This window comes from Carassius auratus, chromosome 3, assembly GCF_003368295.1.
Source record: "Carassius auratus strain Wakin chromosome 3, ASM336829v1, whole genome shotgun sequence".
NCBI classification, from domain to species: Eukaryota; Metazoa; Chordata; class Actinopteri; order Cypriniformes; family Cyprinidae; genus Carassius; species Carassius auratus.
In genome coordinates, this window is record NC_039245.1 from 7,161,625 (window position 1) to 7,178,816 (window position 17,192).

General features: G+C 36.4%; 2 protein-coding genes and 1 pseudogene across 4 annotated transcripts; all 3 read right to left on the bottom strand.

Annotated features, from left to right (window-relative positions):
* Positions 1 to 996: 996 nt before the first annotated feature.
* LOC113041590 (RNA-binding protein FUS-like) lies at positions 997 to 7,575 on the bottom strand. 3 transcript variants are annotated; one of them, XM_026200225.1, is made up of 10 exons: positions 7,465 to 7,575; positions 5,284 to 5,318; positions 2,766 to 2,798; positions 2,588 to 2,657; positions 2,330 to 2,463; positions 2,154 to 2,242; positions 1,928 to 2,063; positions 1,621 to 1,718; positions 1,396 to 1,516; positions 997 to 1,248 (listed from the first exon to the last, which is right to left on the bottom strand). In XM_026200225.1, the coding sequence occupies exons 6-10, from the start codon at positions 2,161 to 2,163 to the stop codon at positions 1,209 to 1,211; spliced, it is 405 nt and encodes a 134-aa protein (XP_026056010.1). In that variant the 5' UTR covers positions 2,164 to 2,242; positions 2,330 to 2,463; positions 2,588 to 2,657; positions 2,766 to 2,798; positions 5,284 to 5,318; positions 7,465 to 7,575; the 3' UTR covers positions 997 to 1,208. The 3 variants fall into 3 exon arrangements, with proteins under 3 accessions (XP_026056010.1, XP_026056001.1, XP_026055993.1); XM_026200216.1 differs by having other exon boundaries at positions 2,330 to 2,657; XM_026200208.1 differs by lacking the exons at positions 997 to 1,248; positions 1,396 to 1,516; positions 1,621 to 1,718; ... (1 more) ...; positions 2,154 to 2,242; positions 7,465 to 7,575 and having other exon boundaries at positions 2,281 to 2,657; positions 5,284 to 5,687.
* Positions 7,576 to 8,168: 593 nt separating this feature from the next.
* LOC113041606 (prostasin-like) lies at positions 8,169 to 9,935 on the bottom strand (annotated as a pseudogene).
* Positions 9,936 to 12,962: 3,027 nt separating this feature from the next.
* On the bottom strand, positions 12,963 to 17,024 carry LOC113045559 (histone acetyltransferase KAT8-like). Its single transcript, XM_026205991.1, has 11 exons — positions 16,642 to 17,024; positions 16,377 to 16,451; positions 16,095 to 16,273; positions 15,924 to 15,977; positions 15,427 to 15,591; positions 14,285 to 14,374; positions 14,017 to 14,157; positions 13,834 to 13,927; positions 13,596 to 13,746; positions 13,303 to 13,457; positions 12,963 to 13,193 (listed from the first exon to the last, which is right to left on the bottom strand). The coding sequence occupies exons 1-11, from the start codon at positions 16,970 to 16,972 to the stop codon at positions 13,129 to 13,131; spliced, it is 1,500 nt and encodes a 499-aa protein (XP_026061776.1). The 5' UTR covers positions 16,973 to 17,024; the 3' UTR covers positions 12,963 to 13,128.
* Between the last annotated feature and the right edge of the window lie 168 nt (positions 17,025 to 17,192).

A 17,192-nucleotide genomic window follows, 5' to 3' on the forward strand; every position in this document is an offset into this window, starting at 1 on the left:
AAGAGACCAAAAAATGCAGATGAGCTGAAGGCCACTGTCAAAGAAACCTGGGCTTTCATACCACCTCAGCAGTGCCACAAACTGATCACCTCCATGCCATGTCGAATCGAGGCTGTAATTGAATTGAAGCAAAAGAAGCCCCTACCAAGTATTGATGTTGATGTTGTTATTACATGTTCCGTAAATGAATATACTTTCCAGAAGGCCAATTCACTAAAAATGTTTTTTTATTGATCTTATGAAGTATTCTAGTTTGAGATTTGTTTAATTTGTGGGTTTTTGTTACATGTGAGCCAAAATCACAATTAAAAGAACTATAGACCTAAACTACTTCAGTTTGTGTGCATTTAATTTATTTAATACGAGTTTCACATTTTGAGTTGAATTACTGAAATAAACTTTTCCTTGACATTCTGATTTGAGAAGCACCTGTATAGCAAGAATGTGTTCAAATACATAACAATTTTATGACAAATTTATAATAATGTTTTCTTTATTAAACAGTAAAAACAACAAATCTAGAAGATGTTGCACATATGTTATTTATAAATCTAATTCTAATTCTATCCACAAATTCAGAAACACCTATACGTTAGAGGACAGCAGGTGGTGCTGCTACAATCTTAAGTAATTAAACCACATTTATCAATAGTTTATTATTCCTAAATAAAATTGAAGGTTATTTTTTTTACACTAAGGTAGTAAACATAATGGTAGGTAAGAACAATTTATTTCTCTTATCTGTGCTTTTGTTGGCAACCTAAGAGACTTCTTGGGTGCAAGTTGGATGTCGGAGTTTAAATCATGGCTTCCACATTTCCAAGCCATGATTTGGCTTGGAAATGTGGATGAAAAGATATTGAAATAAAGTAATGCCACTTCACAAGTTAGCTATTTTTCAAACATTTTTCATTTTAAACCAGTTAAAAAAAAAAAAAGTCAAAGAAAGTACATTTTAATAAATTACACAAATATTTCAACTGACCGAAACGCCAACAAATTCAGAAAGCATGAACAAACATTTCATGATTAAGAATATCAGAATATAGAGAGAATGAAACAAAAATATAACATTACCAGAACTTAAAATGATAATTTTAACAACATACAACACAAAACATGAGCAACAAAGTAATACATGTTGAAGTGAAGTAAATACTGGTCCCACACTGAATTAAAGGCTTATTTGGACAAAAGAGAATTTCCCATTAGTAAGGCCGGTCTCTGTGGTAATGTCTGTGCTCACCTCTGAAAAACACATAACATAAGCGCTGAAATACATTTTCACTATTGAACATTGTACAGTATACTGAAAATATTTTTTTTACTAAATAAGATTTTAAGATGTGTTAGAATGTGAATCATGTGAATCATCATCAGTAATTCAGTAATCACCTCGAGTCCATCTTGCCGGGTCCAAATCCTCCGCAGTCCCCTCCCCTCCCTCCTCTGAAGCCCCCCCGATCACCACCACAGCTGCGGAAACCACCTCTACCTTGGTCTCCACCAAAACCATCTACAAAAACACATGCATTAAAGCAGCAAGCCACTGTCTGAGTTCACTCAAGTCACAAACTACTGCAGCATCTTGTTCTTTTTTGCAGAAATGTTTCTCTTTACCTCCCATCGGTATCATTCCTCCTCCACTTCCTTCCGGTTTTGGAGCTTTGCACTGATTACACTCATTTCGCCATGAGAAGTTCAAATTACCACAAGTTCTGCCCACACACAAGATAAAAGTTTAGAAAATATAAATTTGAAGTGACATTTATTTATATAGCACTAAACTCACAATACACATTGTTAAAGCTGCCAGTTGAGATTTGCTATAGCATATAATGCTTTACATGAGTGCACTGAATATCATTTGTATTATGTAACTGTAAACACTTCACAGTTTGTTAAAAGTTTACAAAACAACACTTACAGGTTTGAACATTTCCAGTCTCCTTCTCTTTGCTGGCCGCCACCACCTCCACCTCCACCTCCGCTGCCACTGTTGCCTGGGAAACCACCACTACCACCACCTCTTCCACCCCCAAATCCCCCACGGCCCATTGGCCCTGCAAGAGAAGAAAACCATGTCAGGAAAACAAAACAGACTAAAAGAAATGGAGATAACTTAAAGTACCACAGAAAGATAAAACCACGACCTCCTCTCATGGCACCACCACGGCGTCCAAATTCAGCTCTGCGAGTAGCGAAGAGGACACCTTGATAGGATTTCCATTAAAATCTTTACCTGAGGAAAAGATGTTTTTATACAGTCTATGAGATGAACAGACTCCAACCTTGTTTTAAAAAGAAGGCATTAGTTTGATATACTTACCATCAAATCAATCAATGGCTGCTTTTGCAGAAGGAGGGTCATCAAAGGAAACAGTAGCCTCCCCTTTATTTAAGCTTCCCTGTCTCTCGGTCTGTGTACAGATTTGTCACGGGTAATCCTGTTTTTTTGTTGACCTGTGTGAGAAAATAAAACGATGTTAAGACAAGCACTACTTCACTTAGATAGCTGCTGCACAATGTTTTCTCTTTCTTTCCCATCTTGATAATGCCGATCTGTTTGAAGAAATCTGCTACTGACTCCACGGTATAGTCGTCTCCAAGACCTTGCACAAAGATGGTGTTGTTGTCAGAGTTATCCTGCTCCTGCACTGTAAAAAAAAAAAAATGAAGTTTATAATCAGGTTTGAATAAAATAAAATAAAAAGTCTAATAATGCAAGTTATAAATGATTAGTTTAGTTTCCATAAATGACTTACTATTGGGCCCCCCAGCTCCATGATCCCTGGGCCCTTTGAAGTGAAAGGAACAGTCTTTAATATTACGAGTGTACACAAACACAGAGTTAATACACACAGAACTCATAATCCTTTGGGGTCATGTACTTCTGTACCATCAGTTCTATATAATGTATGCTCCAAATATAAAAAACAGGGCCTGAAGCGAAAGTGTAGCAGGATATTTGAGAGAGGAACACTGCAAGCATCAGCCAAACACTACACATTTTCAAAACTGACAACATTTTAATAATTTCAAGCATTCAAGTGAGAGACTCTTTCTTCTCATACTGTTGATTGTAGCTTTATTTATACTCATAGGGTATCTGAAATACATATCAGACAACTCCATGTACTGGCTTTTTGGCTCACATTTTCTGGAAAGCGGCAAACCATGCAATATGTGCCTTATCTTTGCTTTGAAAAAAGAGTGGCTGTTTTTTGTTTGTTTGTTTTTTTTTGGGGGGGGGGGGGTTGTCATGTTTATTAGTTATTTAAACAACTTCAAAACATGCGTAGCTAATAAGGACAACTTTTAATATTCAACTTTAAAATACCACTGAATGCAACTTTTCATTAACCCTTTTTAATTACAGTAATACGTGATATTAGGACACATTACATCAATGACCATATGTTCATAGACCATATGATAAGGTTCTCATTCTCCATCCCACAAAGGCAGATTACCAAACGGTCTGACACTGGTTTGTCTTTGCTTTTGCTCTGTGAGTACATCTAGATATTAGATTCTCCCAGGTTAAGCAACCATTATTCATAACTTTTATATAACGGCAAGTAATTTGGCAAACCATTATAATAGTTACCAACACCAATGATGTGATCAAGAGATTACAAAGATCAACCATCTTAAACATTTCACCAGTCTATTCCAAAGACATAAACAAGAATAATACTGAAACCCAAATGGTTATTAGAAATTAACAGATGTTCTTTAACCCCAAAGTTTAGCTGGAAATCACATAGGTTCACCATACAAACTGCCATCTTCAGCAAATACTCCTTCCATGCAAACCCATGACAATTTTCACTGTATCTAGCTCCATTTCAAATTTGAGATAGCCAGATTAGTTTCAACACCTTATTATACCTTAAGATGACATCTGACGTAGTTACCAGCTAGAAACACTGTAGAGAACACAAGCAACTTTATTGAAAGTAAAAGCCATTTTGAGATGATTCCTGTGTCCGTGGTTGACTAAGCCCCTTGTCAAGTTAGAGGCAAAGCTGATGTGTGAAATCCAAGAAGTAACTTGACAATGGTTTCCAGCATTTCAAACAATTATGAAAATGTGGTACATATAAATTGTGAATATGCTATGTAATGTTGACTCCTTACATCTCCAGGTCTCCATTACTGTTGTTTTAAATCATTTTCTTTTTTTGTGTGTTGAATTATTCCTCCAGAAATAGCTGTGGGCCACCTGAATCCACCTTTTTTTTTTATATAAAGCAAAAGTCCTCAAACTAGAATTTGGGTGCAATAGACAGAGAAAATTTAAATTCCAACAATACTATTGCTTGAGTGTTTAAAAAAACAAACAAACAAAAAAACACCTGGGCACGCAAAATTAAGATCAGCAAACGGTACAGGATTTTTTTCATTTAGGTTTGATTAACGTTTTAATATAAACATGCTCCCGGACTTCTGGAGGCATTACATGCAGTACAGCTGATAAAGTTATGTGCACATCACTTTTACTGTCCAGCCATCACAAAACAATACTGGCACAGTAGGTGCAAGCATTGAAAAAGTATTTTTCAACACAACTGATTTTTTGTTTTGTTTTTGCATATCTAAAGAATGGTGCCTAGTTCGATTCATAGGGAGCACATATTACAGAAGCACATATTGATTAACAAAAATGCAATACCTTAATTGCATTGTAAGCCGCTTTTTGATAAAAGTGCATAAACAGAAGAACCGCAACAATCCATTTGGAGTCACAAGCTTTTGGACCATTTTTCACCATATTTTAGAATCTGCTCAAAATATTCCAACGATTTTAAACACTGAAAATCACTAAATATTACTTATTTGTTCCTTATATTGGGAATATTTTCTCATGTGTGTAGCGACATTAATGAGAAAGTATTTGTTGAAACATTGAAGTTACAAAAAATAATTCACCTAAAAATAATCCACAGAAGAAAATGTAATTTAAACAGGAGGGTAAGTGAATTACAGAATTCTAATTTTTAAGTTAAATATCCCTTTAATATTTTTTTTTACTACGATAGTTTTCAGTTAAGTTTATATTTCTTCCTTAACCGTCATAATAATATAATGAGCATGCTGTTGCCAAATGTATTGAAGTATAGTTGTTGACCACACACACCAAGTGGTTACCACATTCTTTTCAGTGTATTCTATTACAAAATAAAAGGTTTTTCTGTGACACGACCAGACGCCCACTCCTCCCTTTTTGACCAGGCTCTGTTTAAACCCCTGAAGTTCCTTAAAAAGTTTGTCACTTACCACCAAACTTATTGTATCCTCCGCGATCGCCCATTCTGATGGAGAAGGAAAGAAGCAAGACAAATTGAAGGTTGATGGGAGTAGTGCCCCAATTCACTCTTGAGGCTGGAAAGACCCTACCCATCTCCATCATATTTTCGACAAGATCCCCTTTGCCCCCTTTTCCTGCTGTCGCCTCTCATTAGGCTCACCTTTCCTTAACCCATAAGGGCTACTTGAAACCCTTTTGATATTTCCTTCCAAAAGTCATGCAGGACCCCATTTCAAACCATTTTGCTAAAAAAAGAATTACCATATGCTATTTACCGTGCAGATTTGCAGTGCTTCTGTGAACTCAGTAATTTTCTTTCACCAAATCAGTTATTTTATTTGATCAGATTGAAGGCACATCTTTAGCTCAGGACCTTCACCCAAACAGTATCCATGTTCTGTTACTTTGGACAGAAACTGTATTCAGTTTTGCATTTAAATTAACAGAGACATAACTAATGTGACCACTCATCCCCTTTTGGATTAATCCAACGGTCCTAAAACCATACTATTTTGGGATCCCTATAAGATTGTAAAGGATCCTTAAACATTGCCTAAAGTAAAACCCTTTTTCTTTTTGTCTGCCCTTAAGATTTTGTTATTTTTTGCCACACATGCCTAATTTATTCTTGACTAATCTTTCCCAGTTTTCTAGAGTGCTGTGTTTCGGTTTTATCTTCTTCAAAAGGAAAAGCCTAAATCGCTGAACCTTGTAGAAAACAGCCTAGGAGGAAATTTAAAGATTCATTAAAACATTGCAACACACAATAATCCTGTAGAAGAGGATGGAGAAGATTTAGAGAACAGGTGTTTATACTTGAAAGCACCTTAAGGTATATATAAAAAAATATATATAATATCTTAACCTGTGTTCCGAAGATGAACGGAGGTCTTACCGGTTTGGAACGACAAGAAGGGTGAGTCATTGATGACATAATTTTCATTTTTTGGTGAACTAACCCTTTAAACATACAGGTTCATCTAAATAAATTAGAATGCTGTGGAAAAGTTCATTTATTTCAGTAATTCAACTCAAATTGTGAAACTCATGAATTAAATCAATAGAATGCAGACTGAAGTAGTTTAAGTCTTTGGATATTTTAATTGTGATGATTTTGGCTCACATTTAACAAAAACCCACCAATTCACGATCCCAACAAATTAGACTTCATAATACCAAAAAAAAAAAACATTGTCAGTGAATTGATGGCCTTCATTTACTGAACATGTACTTAATACTTGGTAAGGGCTCCTTTTGCTTTAATTACTGCCTCAATTCGACATGGCATGGAGGAGATCAGTTTCTGGCACTGCTCAGGTGGTATGGAAGACCAGGTTTCTTTGACAGTGTCCTTCAGCTCATCTGCATTCAGCTTTGATGTTCTCCACCCTTCCTCCAGACTCTAGGACCTTGGTTTCCAGATGAAATGAAATATAAAACTTGCTCTCATCTGAAAAGAGGAGTTGGGCAACAGTCCAGTTCTTCTCCTTAGCCCAGGTATGATGCCTTTGACTGTGGCTTACCCTCCTTGTGAAGGGTGTCAGTGATTGTCTTCTGGACAACTGTCAGATCAGCAGTCTTTCCCATTATTGTGTAGCCTAGTGTTGAGAGTGAATTGGTGGGGTTTTGTTAAATGTGAGCCAAAATCATTACAATTAAAAGTTCCAAAGACTTGTTGTTGTTGTTGTTTTGCCAATTTACAAGTATTGGCAAGATCAAAAATCAGTCTACATTGGTCTTTGGGAGAGATTAGTCATTATGAACTGTCATTATTCCCCCTCACGTAATTCTAAACCTGTCTTTTTATTCCCTCAATACAACTAAATTAAACAATCTCCAGTTTCTTAAAAAATAAATTTCATTTATTGAATATGCATTTAAATCGATGTAGGCTGGAGCGCAAATATAGGTCAGTAGAACAAGGCAGTTAAAACTGAAAGCGCTGCAAACAAAATGGAGGATGCCGACATGTTTTTTCCTTTCCAAAAATAACCCATGAATGCATTAAATACGTCTATCGCGTCTGTAACGTGCGAGAGACCCAGTAAGAAAATCTGTGGGAAATTACGAGGTTAGTTTTGCATCAGCTGTTTTGGGAAATGCTATATCGCTATAAAACGCGAAATCTCATTGCATTGGCCGAATCTTACCATTTGAAGACATAATCGCGCGTAAATCCGTTTAAGAGCTTGTGCAAACCAACGTAAGCAATTTACACCTTCGGTAACCGATAATATCTCCGCAACTGCGCGGAGGTAGACGGTGTTATGTCCGTTTGAGCCTGCAGGCGGCACCGGTGATCGCACGCTATCACCCATCCAATTTATGGATGTTTGCAGAACATCAGACTACAATAAGCTATTATAAAGTAAACGCACTTTTAAAACCACTTAAAATCCAGACTTCTTCTTGAAAGAAATGAAAGAATCTTAAGCTCAAATCATTTTGCATGCAATGGCTATAACTGTGCATCCTAAAATATGAATAAGAATAGTTATTATATTTCAATAAGATATGAGAAAAAGGGAAAACACGTTACATTCTAATTTAATATAAATTCTAAAATTATTACAACGCTAGTATTGAATGCATGAGTGACAGCAGCAGAACACACCAAGCTGTGATGTGCAATAATCCCTTGAGCAATCAACTTAATTCGATTTTTCATTACAAATAATCAATACAAGAAATACAGTCATATTGTATTTATACTATTAACTAGGATATAAGCATTTTACAGTGTTCCAAGGTCTTGGTGACATTACTGAAATTGCATTTTAAAAAATAAATAATGAAATACACAATAAAAAAAAGTGCCCGATCAGATGGCCAGATCTCTTACCATACCTCTGAAGCTTTGCAGTGAGTACGTTTTAGCCCACAAAAGCATTCAAAACATGGCATGTGATCATTGCCACACAAACAAAACGTGGTGTTTCAAAACTTGAGATTGTGTTGTACATTGCATAGACTAATATACTATACAAAAGTATTAATGCCGAAGAGAGGCCTAGAACAAGAGGTGTTTGACTTTCACTCCTTCGAGAATGATCGAAAAAGTGAGCTTCTGGAACTGTGGTCCAGATGAGGCTCGCAAAGCTCGAGACCCTGCAATAGACACCTGGTCGGTTCTTCTGAGCACACCCAAGCCCAAAACTTACAACCCCTGCTTGAATCCAAGTCCTGTTGCCACCAGGGCAAACCAGAGGGCCTCCAGAGTCCCCCTGTGAGACAAATAATGTTATTGTCATGGTAGATAGTACAATGGCAGTGTGATAGGAATCCTTGCCTCCCTCTGTATATCCAGCACAGATCATGTCTGATAGGATGTCGACAGTTACTAAATCAGAGGACAAAATCTTATAAATTGACTGGCAGGAAGACTGGTCGATAAAGGGCAGCTGCACTTCCCAGAGCGCCCCGACTCCAGTGAGGGAAACTATTTAATGAAAAAAACAGAGCAAATGCAAATAAATTACTAAATGTCCAAAACATGTTAATACTCCGATGTGTTGAGGAATATACTGTGCATACAAAATTTCTATAACGATTAAGATGTTTAAGGGTCAATTAGAGCCATCTACTTCATCCTCGATTTTATGTAAAATAATGCTGAATACAGTTTTAAAAATCAATTGTTCTCATGCATATTTATTGGCAATTGGTGAGAAGTATATATATATATATATATATATATATATATATATATATATATATATATATATATATATATATATATATATATATATATATATATATAATTTTTTTCCAGATATTTATGTTTGGTTTGCTTTTCATAGTGATTTTTGGTCAATTTAAAGATCGTACCCGGATTTGGAACCTACTGTAATACAAGTACAAAAAAATCAATAGTTCAGTATGAAGTAAATGTGCTCTACTCATTCCTCTTGCTTTTGAACTCTTTCTACTCCTTTCCCACTTAGATATCTTGGAAAACCTCAACTGTATTGCATTTTCTCACTATTAGGTGATTATCTAACCATGATTTTTTTCTAACCCTTTGTCCACCGTGACTACAACTACTGAACTGAAATGGAAATACAGCTGTCACTCAAAAAACTCAATCCCTTTATGATGCACTTACCACCCTCCTGTGTGTGTCCCCAACCCGTGACGTGGCATAAGGTTCCACTGTTAAACTGGAATCAAGCATATGGCATACACACCGGCTGGATCCTGTCTGACCAGGTGACCGGAGAGCGCAGCTTCACTAAGGCTACATCTCTGTCCTTCTGAGGGTTTGTGTATCCTTCTGGAACAAGCACTCACTGCACCTGACTGACCATCTCAAACTGGTTATAGCCATTGAGCAGATGGCGTCCCATGTACAGGCGATACGAAGACACGTCTCAGGGGCTAAGGATAGAATTAAGAGAACATTAACTTCTCTATAATCAACCCCGTCATTAATAATATGATAATACTTCCTTAGGAAAGCAGTGTGCAGCAGAGAGGAGCCAATTTTTTGCAATTATGGATCCACCGCAGACATGGACATTGGTTCCCATCTGAAAGTCCACTTTCCATGGCCACGCACATGCTGATGCTTCAGCTCCTCCCACGATGCATTTAGTGTTCATACAGAGCAGAGATTTTCTTACCAGATCACCTGCCATACAACACCCCTATCATCATTACAACTTCTCACTATATTAATAAGGAGCTATTAAAACAGGAGCATAAGGCATGAGAGAAAACTGCTGTGGGTAAGGTTACAAACTTAAAAAAAGAGGAGGAGAAAGTTTTTAAAGGTAATAAAAAAAAAATACATTTTATGTGATTAAAATGTGGATATGTAAGATGATGCTTTAAGTAAAAAAATATAAGTGTGATTTGCTGTAATTCATAGGAAATTCTGAAACCCATACAGTAGTGTATGGTGCTTGCAAACCCAAGGTCATGGGTTCAATTTGGGGAAAGCATAAAATGGTAACTTGAAACTTTGATTTAAAAAAAAAAAAAATCTCCCAAATGCACTAATGTAAATGTGAATGAAAAAGCTGTTTAGCATAGTTTTATTATTTACAATTTTTTGGTAATGTGACAAGAAAACAGTAAATCATATCTAGAAGACCAATATAGTCACAGTTGTGATGCGCCCTCTCAGCCTCCTCCCAAATAATGAGCCCGTTGTTCTCGGATTCACACACCTTCACCGAGCGGAGAGGAATTCCTGAGATCTTTTCTCAAACCACACAATAATATTTTATGGCACATTATATACAGAGATGTCTGAATTTTTTTAAATATTTAAAATATTTAAATAGCTAATAATAATAATAATAATAACAATTATATATATATATATATATATATATATATATATATATATATATATATATACATACATATACATATATATATATATATATATATATATATATATATATATATATACACATACATATATATATATATATACACATACATATATATATATATATATATTAGGGCTGGGCAAGTTAACGCGTTTTTATCGCGTTAACGCATTAATTAATTAACGCCGACAATTAGTTTATCGCGCGTTAACGTACTTTTATTTTGAAAGTCCGTTACTCACTGCGTTTCAATACACATAGCTAGACTGTAATAAAACAACCGAATACAACACAAACCATGGGTCACAGGAGGGGTGGGATGTTTATCAGTAGGCTACTGGCTGCTTGGGATGAACTAGCGCGCAAAACAGAAAATCATGTCCAGAGTCGAATTCCATCTGGTTGGAATGTCTTGTTTAAGCGACTCCTTCTTTTGTCCAAGTTCAATTTGTTTTTGTTCTAAATCTGCAGCACTCGCTGCACTGTGCTTAAAATGGCCCACAACCTTTCTGCATTTGGCCAGGACGTTGTCAAACGCGCTGTTGTGCAGAGATACTTTGACAGAACGCTGGAGACTGTGCGCGACGCAGGGGACGTGTTCAAAAGGCAGATGTCTTGCATCAGCGATCATATTTCTTGCACTATCTGTGCTAAGTGTGCTGACTTTATTTGAAATGTCCCACTGCTGTGCAACATGAATAAAATGTTTAGCGCACGTTTCAGCAAAATGTCTCGCTTTATCATCTGAAAATGTGAATAACCTTGTGTGTCTTAGCAACTGGCTAGGTGCAGATGAATAAGTAAATGTAAAGTTGGAAGAATGGATAAATGCAGTTAATTTTGTCCACTCAACCTGCATCACTGAAAGATTTTTTTTTTTTTTTTTTTTTTTGACTGAGATTCTTAGTCTCTTAAAGGAGATTGATGTTGTTGCTCGGAAAGGGCCAGTTAAAATGTTATGATCGAGGTTCTGGACATAATTATTTTTATTTATTTATTTTTTTTACAACCTAAACAAAACTTTAATGTTTTATTTAATAAAATATTAATGTTTTAATGTTTTGTTTATATGTTGATGTTATATTTAATTTGATTACATTAATGTTTAAGTTAAGATTTACAAGAAATGTTAACTGCTACTAACTTTTAACTGCTGTAAAGCACTTTATTTTGTTTAAAGTTTTGACAAACAACATTTTATTAAACTTTTATTCATACAACAGAACTTTGAAATAATTAAATTACACAATACACTACTTTGCGCATGCTGCGATTAATCGTGATTAATCGCAGAAAATCATGCGATTAATCGTGATTAAAATATTTAATCGTTGCCCAGCACTAATATATATATATATATATATGCAACGTTTGCACTGTTACTTAAATCATTATGAAAATTAACCATGGTTTTACTACAGAAACCACAGTTAAATTATGGTACATTTAGTAAAACAACAGTAACAATGAATTCACCATTGTTTCTCTATATAGCTACCATATTTTAATCATTATATTCACATTAAAACCATGGTTATATATTGGACTATATTAAGGAATTAGGAATTCTTTTTTCAGATTGTAAAATTATTTATCTGTCTGTTGCTCCCCCTTCTCTGTTTGAATGGATGTTGTTTTGTTGAATTAAAGACATTAAAAAAGTTGATCAGAAAAAAAAAAAAAACATGAAAATGTTATAAAAATGACTGGATATAAGAAGACTACCAAAAGCAGCATGGTTACCTTGAAGCATCTGGGACCCTTAATTTACCATTTTAGGCAAGATAATAATATGTAAAATAATGATAATAGTTCATTAAATAATTTAGCATTAATAAGAAAGAAATGAAACAATTTATAGTTTAGTATCAATGGTATAAAAATCCCTGAAGTATTGTTGTTTCCAACATATATATATATATATATATATATGAGTTTGACTCCTAACCCTAGGGTTGTGGGTTCGAGTCTCTTAGGTGACTTAGGTGTCCTTGAGCAAGGCACCAAATCCCCAACTGCTCCCCGGGCGCCGCAGCATAAATGGCTGCCCACTGCTCCAGATGTGTCTTCATAGTGTGTGTGTGTTCACTGCTGTGTGTGTGCACTTTGGATAAGTTAAATGCAGAGCACCATTTCTGAGTACGGGTCACCATACTTGGCTGTATGTCACGACACTTCATAATGTAGTTTGACTTTACAAGTTTTTTTTCTTCCAAAACTCATATGATCAAGGAAGAAATAAACTACCTCACAGAACACAGAACTGAAGTACCATACTGATGTTGAATTGAAATAAAAGGGACTCGCAAACAGAGACATGAATATTACTATTCATTTATTTAAAAAAATAACAGACTCATTACAATGCGAATGATCAATCTTAGACCTTTCTCTCTTGGAGAAAGTATTTCTAAATGACATTTAGGTTAGCGGTGAAAAACATACGGAGTGAAGGGTCAGTTTGACTCTCTTTGCTCATTTTTTAGAGAACTTGGCCTGCTTGTGTTTGGGAGGTGCCCATTTCAAACAATGTGTGTCCACTGTAGAAACACAAAACGTAAAGGTTTTAAACTCTTAAAAGTGTGATAACACATATATAATCTAACAATAGGAGAAAGCTGCATTATATTCATTTTACAGATCAGTTACCTGTTATTGGTGGTTTCTTGTACTGGGCACTTTTGAGATGTTCCTCTACAAGTTTTGGTGTGACACAGATGACATGTTGACCTTTCCAGTACTTGACCATGTTCAGAGACTGTAGTGTGCTGATGATGTCACTCTGAGTAATGCTGGTCATCTGGCTGTGGTGGTAGACATTATGCATTAGTTAGATCTCGTCATCAAATACTTGGCAGTAAACTTACAACACTGCATGTGACCTCATGTTTGCATGCTGTTTGCATGCTGGTTTGTTCTTGTATTTGGGACTGGATGTGTACCTGAGGTCTTTAATGGACAATGTCCCTCTGAAGTCTCGCAGAATTTCTAGTAGTACCCAAGACCAGTAACTCCTGTAACTCAACTTTCCCAAGTCTGACAGAGGCTTCTCTGGAGACCCCACCATACTCTCCAGCTTAGACAACTCGTAACCTAAGAAGGATATGGCACAAAGAACAATTATCAATCTGTCAAAGTGCTTTTATCAGAAGTGAGCAACTGCCGAGAGGTGAAACTCACTGAATGCAATTAGAAATTTTCCATATCCTCTCCGCTGGTATGGAGGAAGAGTGAGAATACAAGCCACATTGTTCCCATCTGGAGACTCCTTCTCCTGTTCATGAAGAATACATAAGATAAAGCATTGCTAATTAAGATACAAATGAACAGATTCAGTTCAAAAACGAACAGAAAATACTTTACCTTAGAAAAGTAGCCCACAATATGTGCTCCCTGTTTGTTGACTTCAGTGAGGATGTAGAAGATGAATGGCTCTACATCAAAGTAAAGTGTTTTATGATCCAGAAAAAGCTTTGCCAGGAGACACAGATTCTGACAATAGATCTACAGTGAGAAGGACAGTGAGAACAACAAACTGTAGGAAAAATGTACAACCGCATAGGAGTTGGAATCTGTCATAAAATTATTTGTTTCTATGTTTCATTTTAATTGCAGGTATGACCTGGCTCACCTTATGGTCCTTCCCATCAACTTCGTACACTGAGATATTGTTTCTGCGATAAATCTCTTTTCCTGGAGGCTGACGCCATTGACACTGTGACTGAAACAGGAGCCATTGAGGAACAAAGAAAGGGAAATCAAAAGACAGTATAAATTCAATGAAAACATTAACCTTATTCTAGGAAGCCAGAAATGTTACAAAATGTTATAAAACACACACACACCAAAAAAAAAAAAAAAATTCAGATGATTGACACAGACCAACACAAATCTATGAACAAATGCTTGTAAAATAAAGTGCTACAGGAAAGAGCCCTTAAACCCAAACAAGGCAGAATTGTTGTACTTCCGGTTCCTGAAGTCAGTGGGTTCTTTGAATGGGGTCTTAGTTAAATGGTCTAAAACAAGCTCAAGATATGTTGACAATTTATTCAACAAAATAGAATACATTCAAGATTTTCTTAAGCTTCTACACAACTTAAAAAACTAGGATGCTAACAAGTTCATAAATGGGACTACAGATGTTGTCGTGGACATTAATCATCTAATATAGGAAACCTCACTAATCTGCTTTTTGTCTTGTGTTTATAATTACACTTTTGCAAAACATCTTAACTAAAACTTTTCAACTTGTTAGATTTTAAATAAAGATTAAAAGAGTTGTCACAAGCCACACAAATAAATGAACATAAACATAGGAGCCTTATTAATTACGGTATATTAATTTTAAAAGAAAAAAATAAGATGGCACTTTTCAAACTCTTCATATACATATCTATGGTGGTGACATAGAGGTCATCCGTCTGTGGTGTAGTTTGTTTATAGCTTTTTCTTTTTATTTCTGGTGATTGTATTTTTAGTTCATAAAAGTTGAGATCATCTGTGAAGATTATCTTGATGAATGTGTCAGAAGAATCATAAACTTTTGTTGGTCCTAAAAATTTTAAAGGTCAGGGGAAAAATACGACTGACTTTTTGTTGAGGGAACCAGGGTGCTGCTAACTCTAGGGTGGCCTACACAAAAACACCTCATCACTGCAGCACTCTATTCCAACCATTTAAATTCATTAGCAAAGATGTTTAGCACCCCCTAATGGTTTAATAACAGATTTACAGTATGAATCAACAACAAAACCATAAGTGTGGACTGACCAGGTGGTATCTGAAAGTCTTCTCATACTTCATATACTTCAGGCAGTATTCACAGATCCAGAGCTTGGGTTGTTTTCCATAGTCCTCAGGGAATGGAGAGAAGTACCATGCGTCAATCTCAAAGTTCCCAATCTGGATCTTGTCCACGTATTTTACTTTTGTGATCTGAAAATAAAAGCAACATTTGGATTAAAAAGAGAAAACAGATGGATGTAGTTTGCTATTGATACTGAAGGAAACATTATAAGCCAGGGATGTCCAAACTCGGTCCTGCAGAGCTCCAACCCCAATTAATTAAACCTGGACCAGCAAATAATGGTCTTACCAGGCATACTAGAAATTTCCAGCAGGTGTGCTGAGACTTGTTGGAGCTTAACTCTGCAGGACACTGGCCCTCCAGGACCGTGTTTGGACACCCATGCCATAAGCACTGTGATATACTGCAAAGCAGATTTTTTTCCCCCAGTGTGTGTTATGCAAATGTTGCCCCCTCTTACCGCCTCATGCTCTTTCTCCAGGGCTGCTGTAGTGGGGTCCATTTCTGCATAAGTCTGAAAGAAGAAAAGAAGCAGTCAAATAATTACACTGATATGGCCTTCTTCAGATAAAACACTGATCAAATTGAGTACTGCGTCATTTAGATGGTGCAAAAATGTGATGACAGGTACCTTCTGCACATGGTTGATCTCGTCATGTTTACGCTTCTGGTTTCGGGTGATCTTCCTCTCAGGCTGGTCCACAAGTTCACCTCCACCACCCTCCTCCACACTCTTTCTCACTGCGTCTTTCACAGTCTTTGTCAGGGCTAAACGTGCCTTTCCAACCCACTCATCTAAACGTCTGTTAACTGCAAATGACAAAAGAGAGCTTGTGCTCAGTGAATCTGTAATACACAGACGTGTAAAGTATTTGTGTATGATCAGACATGAATGAAAGGTAACTCCACTTACATCCAACATAGTGGACGTAAAACTCTTCTCTGCCTTCCTGCTCATTCAGCCTAGACTGAATAACTTCTGCTGAATCTGGAAGAAATAATAAAAAAATAAATAAACAAAATATACATGCACATTTTGGGTTTGCATGGGCTGTCGCTTATGTATTTGTTCTCATAACTACATTATAAATGATAAGGATTGCAGAATTTAACTAAAAATGGCAAATTAAGTGTATATGAAATAATATCCAAATGAGCAGGTTCCATTGTGAACTTACGCCATGTTTTGTCCGCACGCTGACACAAATAAGTCCCCCCGATTTCTACGGACACCTCCTGTTCTCTGCCGCCGACGTGCGACAGTCCATCCCCGGAGTGCGGAGTACTCGAGCCCCCGGCTTCTCGTTCTCGATCAGCGGCCTCCGCCTCGTCCTCTTCCCCGCCACTGCCGTTTGATGAACATGTTGCTCGTGTTGTCTCCATACTCCCTCGGTGGGTTCCAGTGTCTATATCAACGTCCATTCGCTCTTCGGATCCGCAGTTATCATATGAATTGTTCATGTTTGGGTGACGATTGTGGGACATCGACATCGCCACGCCAGACATCATTGTCCATTTGAAAACATTGCGCACACCACCTAGAGTCGCGCATGCGCAGTACGATTTGTCTGCTTTGTGTAGTATCAGTGTTTTGTTTCACTTATACACACACACACACACAAACACACACACACACACACACACACACACACACACACTTATTAAATGTGTAATATATACATATGAATTAAATTAAACATTTATCCTATTTAAATTAAGTTAAAGTAAA

What these genes read in the sequence shown, in the direction of transcription:
- LOC113045559 (XM_026205991.1), bottom strand. Translation starts at nt 16,972, where the DNA reads ATGATGTCTGGCGTGGCGATGTCGATGTCCCACAATCGTCACCCAAAC. An exon ending in TTGTGGGCTACTTTTCTAAG is followed by an intron (nt 13,928 to 14,016) that starts GTAAAGTATTTT and finishes CTTCATGAACAG; the next exon opens with GAGAAGGAGTCTCCAGATGG. An exon ending in CAAGAAACCACCAATAACAG is followed by an intron (nt 13,194 to 13,302) that starts GTAACTGATCTG and finishes GTGTTTCTACAG; the next exon opens with TGGACACACATTGTTTGAAA.
- LOC113041590 (XM_026200208.1), bottom strand. Translation starts at nt 5,416, where the DNA reads ATGATGGAGATGGGTAGGGTCTTTCCAGCCTCAAGAGTGAATTGGGGC. An exon ending in AGGATACAATAAGTTTGGTG is followed by an intron (nt 2,799 to 5,283) that starts GTAAGTGACAAA and finishes TTCACTTCAAAG; the next exon opens with GGCCCAGGGATCATGGAGCT. An exon ending in TGGAGCTGGGGGGCCCAATA is followed by an intron (nt 2,658 to 2,765) that starts GTAAGTCATTTA and finishes TTTTTTTTACAG; the next exon opens with TGCAGGAGCAGGATAACTCT.